This window comes from Anas platyrhynchos, chromosome 10 (genome assembly GCF_047663525.1).
Source record: "Anas platyrhynchos isolate ZD024472 breed Pekin duck chromosome 10, IASCAAS_PekinDuck_T2T, whole genome shotgun sequence".
NCBI lineage: Eukaryota > Metazoa > Chordata > Aves > Anseriformes > Anatidae > Anas > Anas platyrhynchos.
Window position 1 is genome coordinate 23,773,633 of NC_092596.1, and position 21,229 is coordinate 23,794,861.

The 21,229-nt window shown below is 62.6% G+C and overlaps 1 protein-coding gene across 2 annotated transcripts; it reads right to left on the bottom strand.

Annotated features, from left to right (window-relative positions):
* Positions 1-321: 321 nt before the first annotated feature.
* NALF2 (NALCN channel auxiliary factor 2) lies at positions 322-19,265 on the bottom strand. Of its 2 annotated transcripts, XM_038184331.2 has the most exons (3): positions 18,022-19,193; positions 7,425-7,596; positions 322-6,972 (listed from the first exon to the last, which is right to left on the bottom strand). In XM_038184331.2, the coding sequence occupies exons 1-3, from the start codon at positions 18,769-18,771 to the stop codon at positions 6,572-6,574; spliced, it is 1,323 nt and encodes a 440-aa protein (XP_038040259.1). In that variant the 5' UTR covers positions 18,772-19,193; the 3' UTR covers positions 322-6,571. The 2 variants fall into 2 exon arrangements, with proteins under 2 accessions (XP_038040259.1, XP_038040260.2); XM_038184332.2 differs by lacking the exons at positions 322-6,972; positions 7,425-7,596 and adding an exon at positions 10,314-17,909 and having other exon boundaries at positions 18,022-19,265.
* Positions 19,266-21,229: the final 1,964 nt, after the last annotated feature.

Below are 21,229 nucleotides of genomic sequence, written 5' to 3' on the forward strand. Positions count from 1 at the left end.
TTCAGCTGGGCAAAATTTGGATACCCTGGTTTAGTCATTATTCTCTGATGAATCTCTTGGTGACAGTCTTTGCCCCTATTGTTCTGAGGTGAGCCCCATGGCAAAAAATGTGAAGGCAAGAAACAAAAGAATATAAAGAAAGGTTACGAAATCAAACTCAGCGAGGCAGGGTTATTGTCTCTCCACTCTGCCTCTTCTGTCCTCCTTTTGAGATGGGGCTGGGGGGGAAAGCGCCCGCCGGACGGGCACGCTGGGCACCGCGGGGGCCGGGCGCCCGACCTGCGCATCCCGAGGCGAAGCACAGAGAGAGGGAGCAGGAGGTTATCATCAATTCTTAACATTTTATTTCTTTACTGGGTTAAACAAGGAGCGGAGAAAACCTCTGCCCCAAAATACAACAGAACTGAAAGCATTACAGGTACAGAGACTATTGAACACAGAGAGTAGTAGGATAATATTTTTAATACAACTGAATTATAGCATGGTTTTGTGTTTTTGTTTTTGTATTTTTTTTTTGTTTGTTTTTTGTCAAACCATTTTGGAAAATAAATGTAATAGGAACTAGTGCAAAAAAGTTCTAAACATGAAGCACAGTGTATAAAATGGCATAAGAAAACTGTCCCCTCGAGGACACAGTCACTTTCTTATGACAGAGGGGAGAAAGAGAAACAGAAGGGGGGTGGGAACAGAGAGGGAGGGTCAGGAAGGCAGAGGAAGAAAGCTGGAAAGAAAGAGAAACCGGGCAGGGGGATTAGAAAGAATATTTTGACTTCAGCAGTATGGTTTGTTGGTTTTTTGTTATTTTTTTTTCACCTCGCCACCGCGTACTGTAAAAGGACCTTTTGGTAGGTCTGAGCTCTGTAACCACCAACATTTCACAAGCACTTGAGAAGGGTTCGGTCACCAGCAGCCCTTTCTGCCCGCACCCAACGGTGTCCCCGCGAGGTCCCCCCCCCGCGCCCCGTCCCCCTGCCCCGTGCTGGGGCGCTGCGTTTGGGGCTCTCTCCTTTGCAGCGCTCTCCCTTCAAATGGTTCTCGTTGAAACGTGGTGTTTGCTTTTCCCCATGCACACACGCTCTGCGGTATCCCTGCCGGACCAACGGGTTTAATTCCTTCCAAATTTCAACTCCCATGAACATGTGGGAACATCTCCGGGGTTGAAGGCTTCCCATCGCTGCGCCGGCTGAATGCTTTTGGAGGCTAGAAGGAGCTGGATTCAGTTTGGTTTGGAAAAGAAAACAGAGCTTGCTCAGAGGGCTGGCCGGGGGCACCCAACACCAGCTGAGGACCCGGAGGAGAAGGGGGGGCTGCCCTGCAGGCAGCAGCACCTCGGCGTCAGTTCCCCGTCGGGAATATCCCCAAGCAGCTCCCAAGGTGCGCTGCCCCGTGCCGAGAAACCCCGGTGGGGAAGGAAGCTCTCCAGTTCGCTTTCAGCCCGAGAAACTGGCCGGGTGCTATTTTGAGGAGAGCTGGTTGGAATTCCTCACAAATTGCTATTCTCTCCGAATCCGCTGCCACCAGTTCCAACTGTGCGAGCAGAAAAAGTGTGATTGATTTTTTTTTTTTATTATTATTTTTTTTTTGCGTTTTGTTTTGTTTTGTTTTGTTTTTTTTTTTTTTTTGAAAATGAAAGGTTTTGTGGGAAAGGGCTGTTCTTGGTGCATTTCTCAATTTGAAAAAAATCGGTCGTAATTATCAATATGGCTTGTTTTGACAAGTTTCAAAATTAAAAAAAGAAAAAAAAAAAGAAAAAAAAAAACCTCTCTGGCTTGAAACGGCTTTTTGTTTTGCAACTCGAGCACGTCCCGTTCCCCCAAAAAAAAAAATACATTTAAAAATGGTAAAACCAAACCCAAATTTCATGACCCAGAACCAATTAAAAAATAATAATAATAATTGTGGGGGGAGTTTTGGTTTCCAACAGGCAAAGTTGCAGACTGCCCGGCCTGCAGAAGGATCGCCGTAAAATGCTGATCTGAAGGTTGAGGGGGCTGGAACCTGCTCCGGACTGCGTTTTGAGGAACTGGGGCAGGTCTGCAGCTGCCCCTCGCTCAGCTGCACCACGAGGCAGGGACCCAGGGCTGCCGGCGAGGCTGGGGGGGTCCTGGGCACAGCCCCCCGGGGCAGTGCCGTGGGTCTGTTCCGCTCCTCGTTCCTCAGGTCGGGACATGCAGCATGGAGCTGATGGGGAATCAGGGAACGAGGCAGCGAGAGAAGGTCCTAAAGGATTTAAACCCAAGGAAATGGAGCTATGGGGTTTGGGAAAAACTGGCAATGGGAACGTTCCCTCGCACAGCTGCCACCATCCTGTCCTGCACGGGCAGCGAGAAGCCCGAGGACCCAGCTACACCCAGGCCTCCCCGGGCACCCCGTGGGCCGTCTCCTGTGCTTTGTGTGCAAGGAACTGTTACAAAATCCCAGAGCAATGCCCCCTGCAACGGTTCAGCTTTCTCCTAGGGGAACGCCAGCAGCTGGCCTGGCTCGGGGAGCTCGGCGCTTGGTTTGCAAACCCTGCCCGCACGCGGTGGCGGGAGGCACGCAGCGAGCAGGTTGGGAACAGAGAGATTAAAACCCAGCAACCTTTAAAAGGCATCGTTTAAGAACAAAACAACATGATTTGCAAAGGGTTTAACCTTTGTGTGTGGATGCAGTGATTCCTTCGCCCCGTTGCTCCCCGCAGGGAGCAGAGCGCGTCCCGCTGCGTGCCGCCCTCCTCTCCTCGCCCGCACCCCGCTCCCGGCCCCCCCGCAGCAATGTGCAGGGGTAGCAGCACCCACAGAGCCACACGGGGTGGAAAACACCCCAAAAAAAGCTGTTGAGGAGCTTTGCTCCCCAAACCCAGACTGAGCAGTGCTTGGGCAGGGCAGGAGGTGGACCTGTGCGAGCCCCCGAGCCCCAGGAGCGCACAGCAGGCTTCTGCTGGGGAGGGACAGGGGGACCCCGACCTGGGCACCTTCCAGCCTGCAGCGGGGCGTTATTCACACCAGAATCTGCCCTCCCTCAGCTTTCGGATGTAATTTAAGGGAGATTTATACTGCTGTGGATAGAAATCCACAGGGCAGCTCAAAAAGCCTATAAACAAAATTGTTGGCCGCATTGCATAGGTTTTCAGAGAGATTTTTTTGCCAAATCTATTTCTGTGCTGAGTTTGTCTCTCGGTTTCTATAGGCACTCCTTTCCGGGGTGGTAGCTAGGTGTCAGATTGTACTTTATCACAATCCAGAGCACGACTTTTTGGGGTTAGAGGCCGAGGGCTGAGGGCGATGCGGCGTTGGGCTGCGGGATGCCCCGTTCGCCCACCTCCCTTCCAGGCGCCGCGGGGCTGCCCGGGACGCAGCGACGTGGCAGCGGGCAGTGCCAGCGCCACGCCGAGCAGCAATATCGGGGATTTTTCATTTTCCTTCTTTCTTTTCTAAAGGCAGGGCAGAGGAGCCGTCTCCCGGCATCGCCTGCAGTCCTGAGTGGCAGTGAATGAACTGCCCTGACATCTCCTATTGAAGCAAAGCAAAATGTGTTGAACAAAAACCATTTCAAGATGTTTTCTGAGTGTTGCCAAGTTACTCAACATGTTCTGCTTTAGTTGTCAGATGCTTTCAAAGCGATTTCCCTAACTCAGAGCACGAATGGTGAGGGCTCTCCCTGGGAATCTTTTGCCTGGGGCTACCATGGATCTGTATTTTCATAAGAAAAGGGCTCAAGTAATGATTAATCTTCACCAGAGGAAGCAGGGCCTTTCTTTGGGATTTTTCTTCAGTTATTTTTAATTAATTTGTACAACTGGCAGCTACATTAAAGTGCAAAACACAGGGCTGATGCTGCAGAGGGACTGGCCACGGCCACCTTTCCCCCGCCGCCCGGGGCTGCCTGCGAGCATCGTCCCGACACCGCGGTGGGCACTGGGAGAGGGAACGGGATCACTGGGCTGGAAGGGAAAGGAGAAAGCACCTCGGGTTGAATTCCCGGGAGGATGAGGGCATTTGGGGTGGGTGTTCCCCTGGGGGCTGCACCCGGAGCTGCTCTGCAAAGGGCCCCTCCTCGCCCCAGGCACGTCCACGCCACGCTGCAGCGGGAGCAGCGGCAGCGGGATGGATGGGGGCAACGCCAGAGCCCCCTTCCTGGGCTCTCCTCTCGCGTAGCAAAGGGAGAGCCGATCGGGAGGCTTCCTGGAGTTGTAATGTCAGAGCGGGGAGAAGATTTTTATCTGACGGCCCCGTAATGATGGACTGCAACGTACACCGCTTCCAGCTGCTCCGTCCTGTTCTGTGAACAGCCTCGTCTGGATCCACTTAACGAGATTGGCAAAGTGTTGAATACAGCATATGGTGCCCTAAAACCACAGAACTTATTGACAGCAGCCCAGACTTGCTAAATAAAAGAACTCCTTCCAACAGCCTCGCTCTGTGAAGACTCAGCACTTTCCTTCCAGTCACACTAGGTAAAATCCCAGCCCCTGCGGCTGGCGCGGCCAGCGAGCCTCCTTGGGCCACCTGGGGCCGGGGGCTCCCCGCGCTCAGCACCCCGGGGCCGCCCGGGATCCTCTCCTTTCCCGGCCCCGTGCCCCTCGCCGTGCTGTCCGCGGGCCGGGGGCTGCTTGGCCCCGAGCAGGCTGTGCGGCAGACAATGAGCAGGGCCGGTGAGTCAGGGCCGCTGGCTGACGCACCACCCGGGGCTGTTCCCTCCCGAGATGAGCCGCTCCGAGATCGGACGCAGCCTATCTCCCGAGGAGGCGCCTGGAATTAGCTTAACTCTTGGCAGCGCACGAAAAATCTAATTTCCTTCAGGACGAGCTGGATCCGGCCGTCTCGAGGCAGGCACACGGCTGCTCTCCCTCCTTTGGTCTGGCCGTGGGCTCTCACGATTTGGCACGGCAGCGGCACCACTCGATTTTGCAGCAACAAGCGCAGGAGCCGCGCTCCTGCTTGCCGAACCGCTGCGTGTCCAGGTTCCCCAACCAGTGCAAACTTGGCTGAAAATGTAGGGATGCTGTTAGGAACACCCAAACAGGAACTGCCCTACCTGCTCTGGGCAGCATCAGCAGCAAAATCCGCTCGGGATGCGCTCTGCTTCTTCCCCAAACGCGAGTTCTCCAGCCCGGTACCGATGCCAACGAGCTGCCGGGCTTCACATCCGCAGGGCTTTGGTCACAGGTGGCACCTGAACACCTCCCCGGAGCTCCGAGCTTCAAGGCAAAGCAGGCGTTGAACGTTCAGCTGCTTTTCAGAGCCTCTTTGGTCTGGAAATGGGCTGGAAACGTCGGGCAAGCAGTCTCTGTGCGCCCACCCCGGTGTTCGCCCCGTGCCCACGGGACCCCTCTCGCCTCGGGTGCCTGACGAGCGGCACCGTCCCCCTGGGGCCGCCCCGCGAGCAGATCCTGGTGGGTGGATGGAGAATTTGGGAGTTTCTGAGCAGAGAGAGGACCTGATGAAACGCTGAGCTCAGGTGAAAAGGAAAGAAGCGAGCCGATCCGGGCCGCACCAGCCAGCACCTTGCCCGACCGTGTCCCGCTGTCCCAGCTGGGCTCCTAGAAGGTTTCTGATCTGGGGCGCATCCAGTGATAAAAAGCAGTCGCGAGAACTCCCTTCCCCAGCTGGGCTTTATTAGCGCCTCTTCTTTGTGTGGGAGACCATCCCTACCAGCCAGATTTCGCCAGCCCTTCTGCCCAGTCCTTCTGCCATCCAGCCGATGATTTGCAGCCGCCGAGCAGGGACGGACGCCTTCGGAAGCCTTTCATCCAATTGTTACCACGCCTGATCCCACCGCGAGCTGAAGACTCCCTCAGCTTCTCCTGCGCCCTGCCAGAGCCACGTCTCCCCGACTCCGCTCCGAGTCATGGGGAACGAGAGCCAGAGGTTACACGAAACCATCGGGACACTTCGCAAACGGGGGCACCAGGACGCCCCTCCCCACCGCCCCGAGCACGACCGGAGGAGCAGGTGGGGCCGTGGGGACACCGGCCCCGTGGCGCAGCATCCTCCAGCCCCACCAGCAGCAGGAGGAGCCCGGCCAGCCCGCGCAGGGGCTGCCTTGCACCAGCGGGGTTTTCCCCGGGGATGGGAAGGGAGGACAGGGATTTTCAGAGAGGTGCTGCCTCCGTCCTGCCCGGCCGGGTGCGGGGCGTTCTGGACGGAGGAGAAATAGAAAACGGGGGTCAGGCTGATTTCCAAACTCTTGGCATTTGGCTGGCGGTGAGGTGAGGTGCGGGCGCCCAAGGCACTCGCGGCAGGCGGCAGGGAGGAGCGCGGCAGCCCCGCGGGGCCACCTCCTGCGAGGGGGGGACCCCGTCCCCTCTGCTCCCTTGTCCCCTCTGCTCCTTTGTACCCCCTGCTCCCCCTGCTCCTGCGCCTGGCTGCTCCTGACCGAACCCTTCTCAAAGCCGAGTCCCGCAGCCCTGTGCGCATTAGAGACTCTTCATCACGGGGATGCCCCGCGGCGAGCAGCTCTTGGGGGTATGTGCGGGGGTGTGTGTGTGTGCGTCACCCCCAATCCCGTGCCTCCCATTGGAGGAATAGCATGTGCCCCCCTTCGTGGAAAAAAGATCTGGCGTTCTCGGAGGTCGGCTCCCCCCTCCGTGTCACTCGTCCCGCGCCACGCTCTCGTCCAGGGCGGGCAGGGCCTCCAGGCTGAGCCCCCCGCCGCCGCTGTGCACGCTCGAGAAGGACACCATGGTGTGGAGGAGCATCAGGACCAGCACGCACAGCCTGAGCCTGCTGCTGCCCAGGCGAGACCCTGCGGAGACCGGCAGCAAGGATGGGGAGTGGTGGTACTGGTGGTACTGGTGGTGGTGGTGGTAGAGGTGGTAGTGGTTCTGCCGCTGGTGATGGAGGTGGGGGTCGTGGCGGTGGTAATGGAGCGACTCTGACGCCGTGGATTTGGGGGATGTGTTGTAGTTGCTGTCTGGGGGGTGGTCGCAGGAGTCCCATTGCACCTCGCAGCACTTGGCCTCCTCCTCGGGCAGCTGGGTCTCCAGCAGCCCTGCGGGAAGGGAGCAGGGGGTCAGCGGGGAGGACGAGGACGGCGAGCAGAGGGAGCGAGCACGGTGCCAGCCCCAGCACCGGCACACCCGGAGACCCCCAGCAGCAGCCACTGGTGGGACTGGTGCACAGGGAGGGACCCCGGTGCGGTCAGGGCTCCCCAGGCAGCACCCATGTGTCCTGGCCCTGCATCATCCCACCACCTTCAGCCCCCTCACACTTTTTTAGGTTTCACTGGGCTTTTGTTTCCCGAGCTGAGCCTGCTGCTACGTCTCCATGCAGCGCTTACATCTCACCCCAGCTCCACGTCCTGGCACTCAGCACGCACTCGGTGTGTTTCTGCACCACGCCTCCCCCTCCTCTCCTCCCCAAAACGACCTCACAGCCTGGCAGACGTCCTGCAAAGCCCTGCGGGCTCCCCAGCACCCAGCCCTGCTCCCGCGGTGTCCTTACCCGTACAGATGAAGCCAGGCAAGCCTCCGTAGATCAGCTCGTCGTTGTCCGGTAACACGAACGGGCACCTGGTCTGCACCTCCAGGCAGTATTGCTTGCATGGGATCCGGTGTCGGCACTGTTGTTGTGTCACGTTGAAATACTCGGAGCACAGCCAGGCCTTGTAGACAGCCTAGGGAAGGCACCGAGGGGGACGGGTCACCCACACACGCAGCGGGGTAGCACGAGCGCCGCGGAAACCCCGGGGGTTAGGGGAAAGGGAAGGAAAAGGGGATAAAAAAGGGGAAGGGGAGGCCGCTTACCTCGCTTGGCTCACTTGGCAGAGCTTGGCAGCACACCCTGGGCTACTCACTGAATTCATCCAGCAATTCAAGGAGACCTTTAAAGCATTAGGGGCCGCACAACTGCTCTACCAAACCGAAAGCACCACGAAAACAAAGCAAAGCGGCCGCAGGGACTCGTGTCCCCCCCAGATGGGCACCGCTGCTGAGACCAGTGACCGAGACCGGTGACGGAGAGCTTTGTGCACCACGTGCAGACGAGCTGCCACTGCTCAGCCCCCTGCCCGGAGCACCCAGCTGCCCCCCGAGCCACCCGGCACACCGAGATGTCCCCATGAGCCATGGGATGGGCAGGGAGGGAGCAGCTCATGGGGTTCGTGCGCTCCCGTCCCGCTGCCTGCCCGGCAAAATTAAGGTCAGGTTGATGCCCACAGCCAGCCTCCGAGCTCCCTGAAAGTCAGAGGGAAGGAGTTTCCCCCCTAAATGTGCTGGGATAAAGCCCCTGCTCCTCCTTCCCGAGGGGTTTGTATGTTCTGGAGGCTTTAAACCCATGACGTTTCCATACAACGTCTCCAAAACCCCCGCGTTTTCCACAGATCCTTATCACCCTTTGTTTGCACCCTGGTGCTGTCTCAGGGTTCGTGCTGGTTGGGAAATTCTTGGCAAGTTCTCTTTTTTCTTTTCCTTTTTTTTTTCCCCTGGAAAATGCCCGTTCACAGACCCCAGCATTCCCACGGAAGCGTTGTTTTGGTGAAATTTTCATCAGAAAAAGTTGAACGGGGGCCGGGCAGTCAGCAGCCCCGTGGCCACGGCTTTCGGCTGGGCTGTGGGAGCTGCAGCCACAGCCCTGCTTTTTCTCTCTGGATATTAATTATTCAGGCTGAGTGGAACAGCTCCAGAGGAAGGCCTGGCTCTGGAACCAGACTGCGAGGACACGGCCAGGAGGGAGAGCCTGGAGCTCCAGTTCTGGATCTGCCTCTGCTGAGCTCATTCCCTGGGGCCGAGGAGGAGGGGAGCTGGGCAGGGAGCCCGGGGTGATCGCTTCCCCGACCCCGCTGCCTCCTCCTTTTCCCAAATCCCCTTCTCCAGGGCCTGGGGAGCAGCACTTTGTGGACTTCCCAACCAGCAGGGTCTCGCCGTGCCCGCAGGCTCCTCGCATCCCCTCCGTCCTGCGCCTCCCCTCGCCGCTCGTCCCCCGCAGCTTCCTCCTGCTCTTGCAGGGGACGCCTGAGGATTGAGGGCAGGAGGAGATTTACTCGCTGCCTGACTCACCGCGGAAAGCTCGCCCGTGTCTCCTCCTCGCTCTTTACCGTTTCTGTAGGAATTAAGCTGCCTTTTGGTGGGCGTTTCCTCCTTTCTGCTTCGGGGTTTGGCTGCTCTGGGAATCACAGGATCAGACTCCCCAGCCGGGCCATGTGAACACAACCAAAAAAAAACCTTCCCCAGAAGTCCTAAAGAGGTCCCTAAAAACCTTCCCCAGAGTCTTTCTGTGTTCTCGGGATGTCTGCACAGAACCACGTCCTGCTTTTTTCCTTGAAATAATTCTGCTGGTGGTGATGCCAGCACCTTGTGGACACCGGCACTGTCTGAACCACCCTCCGGGAGGCGCAGGGCAGGGATGGAGGAGCATCAAAAAGATGCTCCAAAGCAAAAAAGCAACAAAAGAACAAAGCTTTCCCCGCCTGGGTGGGCAGGGAGCAGCCGGCACGCGCTGCCCAGCGAGCCGAGGGGTGGCGAGGGACAGGGAGCCACGGAGGGGCCGTAATCAGTGGTTACACCAGGTGCAGGGAAATTGGACGCTTTGAGAAACCCAGCGTCGGGTTTAGAGCTTGGCAAAGCTTCCCGGGGCTGCGCTTAATTGCAGTAATATTGGGCTGTGTGGAGAAAGCCTCAGGGGCGGCTCTGCAGAGCCATCCAGGAGCGTGCTGGGGTGGCTGTGCCCTGGGAGCTGCTCGGTGCTGCGCTCACGACTCCTCTCCTCCTCCTCCTCCTCCTCCTCCTCCTCCTCCTCCTCCTCCTCCTCCTCCTTGACCCGGTGGCAGCTGCGTGGCCGTGCACACTCACGGGGTCACCGGGGACCCGGTGCCCAGCACCCTGAGCTGGCAGCAGAGCGTCTCCAGCGTGGCCTGGGATGAGCATCTGGAGGGGCTGCGCCTCATTAATCTCGGACGCAGGGAAATGAGCACCGCTAATGAGCCGCTCGGGCACCTCTCCAAGCTCTGGCACATCAGGATGCGGCGAGGGAAGCAGGCCACGTAAGGGGGAGAGAAGAGCCCCCGTGGATGGCAGCGGATTAAGGGAACGCGAACGGCGCTGGCCGGCCCGGAGGAGTCACAAACACAACTGCAGCGCCCAATTACCGTCGGATTCAATTACAGCCGCCTGCAACCCGGACATAAATGGTGCTGGGCTTTGGAAAGAGCAACGTATTTTTTTTCTCATGAGCCTTGCTCCGTGCCGTTCCAACATCCTATCTGCAACAGCTGGTTCGTCGGTCACTTGGGTATTTCTGGAGCCGGGTCCTGGCTGCGCTCTCCCCGCCTTGCCCCTTCGCATGCTCCCCTCTGGGGCGCGGGGAAGAGGAAAAAACACAGCAGAACTGCGTGCGATCGCTCCTTTTTTCAGTGTTTTTACTTCTTTTTTTTTTTTTTCCTTTCTATAAAGCTGCCTGGTGCCTGGTGATGACAGCGCTGGAGCCGGGCACCCTCTGTCTCACAGGGGGAAGGCGAGCAGGGGCCGGCTCCTCGCCCAGCACCTAAGGGTGGCACCGACCTCGCCATGGGGGCCACCAGCCAGAAATAGGGTGCCCGGGGGGTGCTGGGGGGGAAGGGGGGCAGCAGCAGGGCAGTGGGGGCATCCTCTTCCTCCTCCTCTTCCTCATCCCTACCGTGCCCCTGGCTGGAGGCCGCCTTCCTCCGCGACATCCTAAATCCAGTCCCAACGCTGCTGACCTCAGTGGTTTCATGAAGAAACTTGGTTTTAGGGTCTTTGTTTTACCCCCCAGAAGAAGGGAACGAGGAAGGTATCCGAGAACCCTCTCCTTCACAAATAGACCCCCCCTGAAAGCAAGCCCGAGACACAAGCGCCTCCCTAAGCTCACCTCTGACAAAATTGTAAGAAAGCAGCCTTAGGGCACGAGCGCATCCCCCTCACCTGCTCAGACACCCCACAGCCCTGCCTTCAGCTCGCTGCGTGGAGCTGGCAATGCAGAGAACGAGCTCCTACACCTCTGTGCACGCACACAAACCTTCAGCTAGGCAAGGGGGAAATGTGGGACGTTTCCCCTGGGAAAGCTGCTGGGCACACAGCTCGGGGTTTTGGGGACAGGGCCCTGGCCATACAGCTGCACCTGCTGCCCGCAGGACAAACACGATGCCCCGCTGGGCACAGGGAGAGGAGCCCCAAAAACCACCCTGGGGGGGACAGAAGGGACCCTGGGCCCCTTCCCTCCCACCACAGCTCCCAGTTTGCCCAGTTTAGCTTTGCCACGATGACCCCGTTGCCACCGGTATCCGGCCGCGTGCCCACAGCCACCCTGCTCGGGCAGACCCCAGCCGGCTGCCGCAGGGGTTTGATCCCACCCGGCCTCTTCAGAGCACCCAAATTCCCACCAAACGCTGGTTTAACAATGAAATGCCACCTTGGGGGCGCCGCGTCCCTCCTCCCAGCGGGGACGGCGAGGGCTGGGAGCGCTCTGCCCGCCAGCCCCCCGAGCACAAAGGCCAAGCCCCGGCGCAGCCTACGTGATGTCGGCGGCGTGTTCAGTCCCCCCACATCCTGGCTCTGTCCTCTCTGCCCTGCGATTTTCTTCTGGCAGCGACAGCCCACGCTTTGGACAGTGTCTGGTACAACGCGGCCCCAGTCTTGGTGGGCTGCCTGCAGGCGCTGCTGTAAAACAAAATGTATTGAACGTAAACAAAATGCACATTGAGGCCGCTGCTTATGGAAGCGGGCGAGGACTGGGCCCCATTGTGCCACAGGCTGCACGACACGGGCAGCAGACAGACCCTGTCCTGAGAAACTTGTGGTGCGCACAGACCCGAGAGCAAAGCGCCCGCGCTCCCACGCAGAGCCGGCGGGGCAAGAGGGGCGGCTGTAAATCCCCGGCGCTGCTTTCTGCCCTGCTTTTGGAGAGGCGTTTTTGGCCGGGTTTGAGAGGGGACAAAGCGCAGCTGGACGGGAGGGCACGGCGTGAAGGTATGCGTGGGAAGGGGCAGCCAGGATGGGACGTGGCCGGCGGGCAGGGAGCAGCCGGGGCCCTGCCACCCTCAGCAGGGGCACCCTGGTGGCCTGGGGGTGAGCCCAGCAGGGGCGTGATGCTGAATTGGGGGATGGAGGGGTGGGAGATGCCCGGGTGGAGCAGCACTGCCCCATCCCGATGTGCCGAACCCCAGCAGGTAGTCCCCAGCCCAGCGCCTGGTCCGGGTGCACCCGTCCCATCCCAAAAATCAGAGCCTGAGCGGCTCCCAGCACCCACGCAGGGTGCAGTCAGATGCCACAGGACATGGATGAGCGATGGGATTACCCCGGAGCAGTGCCTGGGAGGCTCCAGCAGCTCCTGGGGCACGGTGCTGCCTGCAGGAGGAACCCAAGGACCGTGAAAAACGGCACCGAGCCCTGCCTGGCCCTGGCGAGGGGCACACCGGGGATGGCGAGAGCTGGAAGAGCAGCACAAGTCAAATGGTGGCTGGGACCTGGCTCCAGAGCGGCGCTTCCCTGAGCAGCTACACCCCAAATGCTGCTTGGACGCAGAAATAACAACCCCGAGGAGAAAACGTGCTCAGGGAGAGGGGATGCGCCCCCAGTGTTGCTCTCCATCGGGGGCTGCGGCGTGTCCAACGCAAGCGAAGCCTGCGGGGTGTGGAGAACCAAGAGCAGCACCCCGAGCACAACCCCTGGGGGCTCCGAGCTGAAGCACGAAGCCCGGGGAGGGTTTGGGAGCTGCCCACCAGCAGCAGGCACCTCCTGGCAGGACTTGGAGAGCCCCAGCTGCAGGCGCAGCCCCCTGCCACCTGCCAGCCCCCCGCTAAAAAGGGATGAAAGCTGAGTAAAAAGTGATTAAAACCGAGTAAAAAGTGATGAAAGCCGAGTAAAAAGGGATTAAAGGCGGCCAGGAGGACGCAGACGGTTCCGACAGAGCCGGGGCAGACGCAGCCATCAGGTGCCCGCGATCCATCAGAGGCGCTGGAGGAATTCACCCCCGTCAGATAGGGCTGCAGCCAGGGCTCCAAAGCAGATTAAACATTGATGGGGCTAATGAGAACATCCTGTTACATTAGAAGGGATATAAAAAAATAAAGGCGAGACACTTCAGTGCCACAAGCCATCAATTACCCACAGCTGGAGCCTGAAGAAGTTTCTCCAGCACTGCGGGGGCTCTGCTGCGAGGGCACGGCGGAGCAGGGCGCGCAGCACCAGGCAGGGTTCAAGGAGACACCTCAGCCTCACGCCGTGTCTCTGGGGGGAATCGGGAGCCCAGCCAGGTGCCACCAAGGCCAAAATCAGCCCAAACGACTTCGTAATCACTGAGTGGCCCCGTTAATTGCATCTGCTGACACTGCCAGGCACGGAGGCGCAGTGAGCTCCGGGAGGGACCCCGAAACAACAGAAGGAGCCCGGGGAGGTGAGAAGAGGGGCAAGAAATGAGCAAAACCCACCGCAGAGAAGACCCTGCCAGCAGCCCCGAGGGGATGGTGTGTGCCCCGAAGAGCCCACAACATCTCCCCAGCCCCGGTGGGATCCGGGCAGCAGCCGCTGGTGGCTGGTGGGGGTCTCTGTGTGATGCCAGGGGCTTGGGCTTTGAAATCCGGAGCGTTTCCAAAGGAAAGAGAAACTTTTTGCCAAAACTTTGCACATCGCCTGCAGGCTACAGCCCGCACAGCCTCTGGCAAGGCTCTACCCAGGCAGGGGCAGCTGCCCTGCAGAGATGTGATGCCAGCTGAGATGCCAAACCTCTCCCCCCTGAGGGGATGAGCAGGGGCAGCTCCTCCTTCTCCAGCCAGCACCGGGAGCTCGCCGGGGCAGGGCGCTGGCACACCAAAGCCTTGCCAGGTGGTGCCTTCACGCTGCCTTTTGCCGTCCGTGCTCACACCAGAATTTGGAGAAGTAAAAGCCAAAAAGTGATGAGGAAGGAGAGCGGGGCCGGGCTGGGGAAGGAGTTGCTCTGCTGGGGGCCTCAGCCAGCACCGCGCCCCCTGCCCACCCTGCACCGTGTGGCCAGCTGGCTCCTGCTCCCCCGGGCAGCCTCTGTGCCTCATTCATGGATTTGCTGTCCCTGAGTCATTGCCCTTCAAACGACAGCGGAGCCCGGCCTCCTCTGTGCAGAGCCAGGCATGAGCCGCATCCTAATGCCTCCCGCTGACGGCAGGAACAGCCCCCGGCAGCCCAGGTGCATCCTGCCCGCTGCCAGCAGAGGGAAAACCCCGCGGGGCATCGCCACGAGGCGCCCCCGCTGCCTTTGGGGCCGCAGGAGAAGCCTGCTTGGCTGCGGGGTGCTTCAGAGGCACGGGGTGGGTGCAGCACCTTGGGGTGCCGGAGCGGCTCCGGGCTGCGTGGCGACCCCGCAGACGAGGACAGGAGCTCCGAGGTGATGCTGCCAGGGTCCTTTATGCCCGCGGGGTCAGCACACATCGCACATCACCTCCTCGTAGGGCAGCAGCCTCACGAGCCGTCCCCGATCCGGGCCCCCCGGGCACCGCGCTGCGCCCTGCCTGCTGGCAGCGAGGCCGCCTCGCCAGGTCACCATAAATACAGGCTCCCGAAAACGCAGTGTGCCGTGCCCACCAGCTGCACGGGACAACAGCTCCTTCCCTTCTCGGCTTTCCTGTCCTCCTTCCAGACGCCGGTGCCCATCTTGGATCTTTTTTGGGGTGAAGGCACGCTGCTTTCCTGGTGGTTTTCAGACCATCCTTGCCATCCCTGTGGATGCAGGGAGAGCCTGCCCCGTGGCAGGGCGGCACGGCGCAGTGGTGATGGGCTCTGTGGCAGCCTTGTGCTGGGAAACCCACCCAGGAACCAAAATCCACTGGGAATTTCACTGGGCAACACTGAGACCTAAAAGCCGAGCTTGCTGCCGCTGCCCTGTACGGGGGACCAGCCTCTGCCTCCCACCAGCGCTGCCCAAAATCCTGGGGAGCAAAATCCTGCCTTGCCACGCACCCAAAGGGGTCCCTGATATGGGTAACGGGGAAATCAGGGTGGGGAAGGAGCTCCAGGCAGGGCCGCAGCGCGATGCAACAGCCGCCGGCCCGAGCACACAGAGGAGCCCTGGTAATCTAATCAGGGCTGAGCCGCTCCAGGTCCTGTCCAGCCTGCCCTTCCCAGCCCAGCTCCTGCAGCTCCCGCCTGTCAGCCCTTCTCTCCCCGCTGCTTTGTTTCCCGCAGCCTAATGAGGCCTTAATTCACCAGCCGTGGTCCCATAGATCTTTATTTGCCCGGGTAAGGCCGGGGCTGCGCTTCCAGGAGCGCTCTGCGCAGCGGCTGTGGGCTGAGGGAGGCAGCACAAGCACAGAGCCTCCGGCTTTAAAGCCACAAAGCCCTGACTGCGTGGCAGCCGAGCTGCAGGCGACGCTGGGCTTCGTCAATTCGGGAAGAGGGGGGAAAAGGAGGAGAAAACCAGCCCCGAGCACCAGGCGGGGCAGCAATTTGGAGGGATCGGGATCTCCTGCCACGCTGCATCACGCATGCATGGAGCCCGCTGGTTGCGTGCCCGTGTCCTGGGCTTCCCCCGGGATATTCGGCCACAGTTTTGCCACCAAACCTCACCGAGCACACAGCACCACAGGGCAGAACGTGCAGCGTTGTTCAGCGTTTGGGAAGGAATCACAAACCCAGGGCGCTTTAAAGCTCCCGTGGCCGGCTCTTCCCGCGCAGCCCCCGCTAAGCCTCGGGAGGCTGGGGGAAACCAGGCCAAAGGGGGGGAAACGAGGCCAAAAGGGGGGGGAAACGAGGCCAAAAGCTCACGGCCACAGCACCGGGCCAGGCTGCTGGCGGCCTCAAGTCACAGGAGAGGAGAAAGCTGTGGAGAGCTGAAAGCGAAGCAGCTCAGCACGCAGGGAATCGCCTCCAACAAGCGCCCTGCTTCCACCAGGCACCGCAGCGAGCGCTGGGGTCGACGCCTGCAGATTCGGGCGCCCACGCCGGAGAATTTGGGCCCCCGGGGAATGCCTCGCGGGTCGCCTGCTGCTGGCGGCCTCCTGTTGCGTCCCAAGTGGCGCCTGTGGAGCCGCGGCGCTGCCGCTCGCAGATGCTCCACGGAGGCAACCGCGAATGTGAGAAGGGCGCGAGCCAGGATCCGCGCCGCACGCCTCGCAGCTGCCAGCTCCAGCTTCGCGGCTCCCCAGCTCGTTTCCTGCCTTCCCACCACGGCTGCTCACGGCCCACGGGCACCCGGGGAAGGCTCATCCACGCAGGGCTCTGTTTCTGGCTGCCTCGGAGTCCCCGGAGCCCAGCTGAGGACTTTCTGCTCCGTGTGCTGCTCTCTCCAGGTCTCTGTGCTGGGGTCACGCAGCTCAGACTCGGCGGGGATGGATGCGAGGGCTGGAGGGCGCGGGGAGCTCTGCCCCAAAACCCACCTTGTCTATTTGGGCTCTCCTGAAAAGCCACCACCAACCTCTCCCTCCTCTGCTCTCCGGGGACATCCCCTCAACACCAGTGGGTGTTGCCTTCAGCCTGACCCCGTGGGACCCCCACGAGGGCTGCCACTGGCCCAGGTGGCCACGAACCCTTCCTGGAGCCCGCTCCATCCCTCCCAGCTCCTCCTGCTTTCTGCCGAGCCCACCCGGCACCAGAGCATGAGATGCGGGGCCAGCAGTCGCCACCGCCTGCACGCACGGGAGGCGCACAGCACGCTCAGCCCCCGCCAGTGCCGGGTTGCTTCATTCAGCACCCAGATGCAGCCACGGGAGCAGAGCGGCGGCACCAAAGCGCTTGGTGCCAGCCAGCTACTACGTACCTCCGAAACCGCAGGGGGAATTTGGGCGAGCAGATTGTAATTACCTGCCTTGGCGCCGGCCCAGCACGCCAGCGCCAGCTCCTTTCCCAAAACGGTTCCGGGCGGGAGCGGCGCAGAAACGCGGTCCTGAGAGCCAGGGCCAGCACCTCGCGGCCGTGCCCTTGGTGAAAGGCAGGCCCCGTGTCCCCAGCGCCGTGCCGGGGGGAGAGCACGGCCCCGAGCTGCCCACGCACCCCTCCAAACTCCCCCGTTAAAGCAGCGCCCGAGCCCTGCACGGGGAGCAGGGGACGCTCTGCAGGCAGCCCTCTCGGGGCGGCGCACGAGGAGAGCGCCTGGCTGCGAGGCACAGCGCTGCCTCTCCACCACACGGCTCCGGGAGAGGGAAGCAGGTTTAATTACGGAGCCATCATGCTTCCCGGAGGCTGCGTGCGGAGGGAGGTGGCAGGGGCGAGCCGGGTGGCCGTGGGGAGCCGCGGGGCTGGGGGCACAGCTACGCTGCTCGCTTTTGGGAAGAGACGGAACCGGGCTGAGGTTTGGTCCATGTGGTGCTGGGGAAGGCAGCCCCGCAGCTGTAGGAACACGAAGTGCTCCCCAAATCCCTGCTCTGCTGCTAACACCGCGCTGCTCCAAGCTCTCCCCTCCGCTGGGCAGAGCAGGGCACGGGGACAGCTGCTGGAGGAGCGCTGGCACCGGGGCAGATCGGGGGGCACCCCCAGGGCGACCCACCGGGGCTGGGGGTGCCGGGGGTGCCGGGGGGGGCAGATCCCAGCTCGCCAGCCCATCTCCCTGGGGCGAAGGGATAAAAGGGCTGCAAAAGGGCTGCGTGCCCGCCGTGCCCCCGGGGAGGGGGCTGCAGCTCCTTGGTTCATCTCAGGTCACTGCTGCCCCTACAGCCTGGGTTAATGCTGTCCCCAGCGCCGCGCAGAGCTCCTCTCCGCAGGCCAGAGGCGGCGGTGATGGCCTCACGGTGTCGTGTTTGGAGGCTCTGCCTTCGAGCCTGCTTGCCCTGCCCTGCCTGAGCCCTGTCCCAGGACTCTGCTCCTGTCCCCAAGCGCTGCCAGCCCTTGGGTTTGGGCAGCACAGGGAGCGTGGCTCCACCCGGCACGGGGGCAGGAGGGCTGTGAGCCCCCAGCACCGCGTCCTCCTGCTGCCAGGAGCTCTGGGGCTGTGAGCAGCTCGCGTGCCTCGTCCCCTTCTCCCACCTCCGCCTCCTCCACTGGGTTTTTGGGCCTGTTTGCCTGCGTTAAAGGCCTGGGGAGAAGCGCCACGGGGAGAGACCCATGGGGATGGCCACGGGTGGCCGAGCACCATGGGGGTCGCGCGCTTCGCCCCCAGCCCCGCACCTCACCACACCCCCTCGTACCTTGCAGTCCCTCACGCAGGATCTGACCGAGTACTCGTCCGACTGCAGGTATTTCTCCAGCAAGAGGTCGAACTCCTCGTATTTTTCCTGAGCGTGTTGGTCCAGCCGCTGGTACGCCTGGACGCAGCTGCTGCACGCCTCCCCGCCCAGCGCCCCGGCCGCCGCCGCCGCCACCAGGTCCAGCATCAGGTTGTCCAGGCTGCAGTCCAGGCTGTCGGGGCCGGCCATCTCGCGCAGCAGGTCCCAGATCGTGTAGCTATCGCAGAAGGAGAGGTTCAAGTTCCCAAAATACGCCTGCAGCAAGCTCCTGGGCGCCGGGGCCGTGCCCGCCAGCTGCCCGCCGGCGAACGAGCCCAGCAGGCGCTGCAGCGAGCCCAGGCGAGCGCAGGCCGAGTCCAGGTCGCCGCGGGGAGCGGGGCAAGGCCCGGGGGCCGCGGGGGGCCGGCTGAGGTTGCCCACGAAGGCCTCGCAGCCCCCCCCGGCCCCGCCGTCCTCCGCCTCCCCCAGCGCCCTGGGCCCGCGGCCCCGCGGCCTCCCGGCGCCGCTCCGCTCCCGGGCGCGCAGCTTGGCGGCGGCGGCGCAGAGCCAGAGGTGGTCGGAGAGGAGCACGGTGAAGAAGAGCAGCGAGGCCAGCGACAGGCGCCATTTCTGCGCCCGCTCCGGGTCGGCCGCCGGCTTGTCGCTGCGGCGGGGGGCGCAGCACACGGCCCCGCCGCCCCCCCGGGGGGACAGCCAGGCGCCGCGGATCATGGCGAGGCGGCGGCGGCGCCCGGCGGGCCGGGGGGACGCCGAGGGGCGCCGAGGGCCGGCCGCGAGGCCGGTGCCGCCGCCGCCGCCGCCTCCTCCTCCGCCTCTCCCCCCCGCCGCCGCCGCCACCACCGCCGGCCCAGCCCCGGCCCCCGGCCCGCCGGCCGCGCCATGCTGCGGCGGGGGGAGGCGGCGCCGCTCCGCACCGGCACCGGCGGCCGGGCTCGCCGCGGGGGCATGCCCCGCTGCCGGCCCCGCTGCCGGCCCCGCTCCCGGCTCCGCTCCCGGCGCCGCTTCGGCTCCCGCCGCCTCACGCCGCTTTCCGCCGGCCCCGCGGCTGCCCCTGCTGCCGCCCGCCGCCGGGCGCCATGGGCCGCCGGCCTCACGCCGTCGCCATCTTCGGCCGCGCCGCCGGCACCTGGGGGGGCTGCGCCTGCGCCACCGACACCGCCACCGGCACCGCCACCGGGACCCCCCGGCACGCAGCGGGGGCAGCGCGGCTCGGGTCGGCTCGGGTTGGCACGGGGTGGCACGGTTTGGCTCGATTTGGCACGGTTTGGCACGGTTTGGCACCGGGTGGCACGGCACGGTTCCGTTTGGCACGGTTTGGCACGGCTCGGTTTGGCACGGTTGGGCATGGCACGGTTCCTTTTGGCACGGCTTGGCACAGCGCCCTTTGGCACGGCTCGACTCGGCACGACACGGCATGGCACGGTGCATGGTGCATGGCACGGCTCGGCACGGCACCCTTTGGCACGGCTCGACTCGGCACGGCTCAGCATGGCACAGCATGGCACGGTGCATGGCGCATGGCACGGCTCGGCACAGCGCCCTTTGGCACGGCTCGACTCGGCATGGCACGGCATGGCACGGCATGGCACGGCATAGCATGGTGCATGGTGCATGTGCATGGCACGGCTTGGCACAGCACCCTTTGGCACGGCTCGACTCGGCTCGGCACGGCACGGCATGGCACGGTGCATGGTGCATGGTGCATGGCACGGTTTGGCACAGCACCCTTTGGCACGGCTCGGCACGGCATGGCACAGCATGGCACGGCATGGCACGGCATGGCACGGCATGGCACGGTGCATGGTGCATGGCACGACTCGGCACGGCACCCTTTGGCACGGCTCGACTCGGCATGGCACGGCACGGTGCATGGTGCATGGCGCATGGCACGGCATGGCACGGCATGGCACGGTGCATGGCCCGGGCTGGCACGGTGCATATACATGTCACGGCACGGCACGGTGCATGGCACGGCTCGGTCCAGCACCCTGCACATATCCCGGTTCGGCCCGGCTCAGCCCAGCACGGTTCCTGCCTGTCCCGGCTCGGCCCGGCCCGGTGCGGCCCCGCCGTGTGCCCGTGCCCGGTGCCGTGGTGCTGAAGGGACAGCTCCGCGCCTCCCTCCCGCACGGCCCGGCCCCGGGACCCCCCCTGGGCTGCAGCCGGGCTGGGGGGGGGGCAGCCCGCGGGGGTCGCCGCTCGCCTCCATCCCGGACAAGGGGCCGGGAGCTCCGCACCGTCAAATCCAGCATCGGCTGCCTCGGGCTGGGCTGCCACAGGTGGGACCCCACAGATTTGGGGAATCCCCTAAGGGTGTTTTTTTGGCCCCACAGACCTAAGGGAAATAGCCTGCAAGGGGCGAGCTGCTCCCTCCCCGAGCCTCACGCCCTCACACCCCATCCCAGCCTGTCCGGGATGGAGCACGAGCCCCGTGGCTCTCTCCTTCCTTTCCTTCTCTCTTTTCCTTCCCCTTCCAGAACGGGTCCTGCTGGCAGGAGGGCACCCAGGGGAGCCTCGGAGGAGGGAATCGGCACCTGGGTGTCCCTACAGCACACCCCGAGCCTGAGCCCCAACAGGTAGCTCCGCGCTCGCTGAGGCACCGAGGTGAGAAAAGAGCTGGTGGGGAGCCAAGAGAGGCTCCACAGGCAGGAGGAACAAATGTCGAACACCGCCGGGAGTGACAGAAGCCAAACTGCACCGCGGGCTGGAGGCAGAGCCCAGGGGACAGCGTCACCTCCCACCTCGGGGTCACCCTGCAGCCTGGCCTTCCTCCTTTTTTTTTTTTTTTCCCCTTGTGCACACGGTCATACCAAGGGTTGGGTCATCAGAGACGTAATTTTGGAAATAAATCGTGTTCCCTCAGCAGCCCCGGCACAGGCACAAATGCCCCATGCTGTGCACGATGTAGGAGCCGTGTGCCCCTTGTCTGAAGCACGCTGCTGTCGTTCCTATAAAGGGCTAACACACAGCAGCACCCCAAACCCCTACGTGCCCCATGAGATGCTGAGAGCAAAGTGCCCCAGTGCCTCGGGACCAGAGCCACACAGCCCAGCCCAGCGCTGCTCCTGCCTCTGTGGGTCCTGCCTCCTCATTTCTTCGCCGCCCAGCCCTGCTGGGGGATTTTCCAGCTGCTGGGGGCCGTGCTGGGAGCTGGTCCCAGCTGTGCTTG

Excerpts from the sequence above, each read along its gene's own strand:
- NALF2 (XM_038184331.2), bottom strand. The coding sequence starts at position 18,771 with ATGATCCGCGGCGCCTGGCTGTCCCCCCGGGGGGGCGGCGGGGCCGTG. Across the intron at positions 7,597-18,021 it reads CCTGCGTGAGGGACTGCAAG|GCTGTCTACAAGGCCTGGCT; the intron begins GTACGAGGGGGT and ends TGCCTTCCCTAG. Across the intron at positions 6,973-7,424 it reads GCCTGGCTTCATCTGTACGG|GGCTGCTGGAGACCCAGCTG; the intron begins GTAAGGACACCG and ends CCCTTCCCGCAG.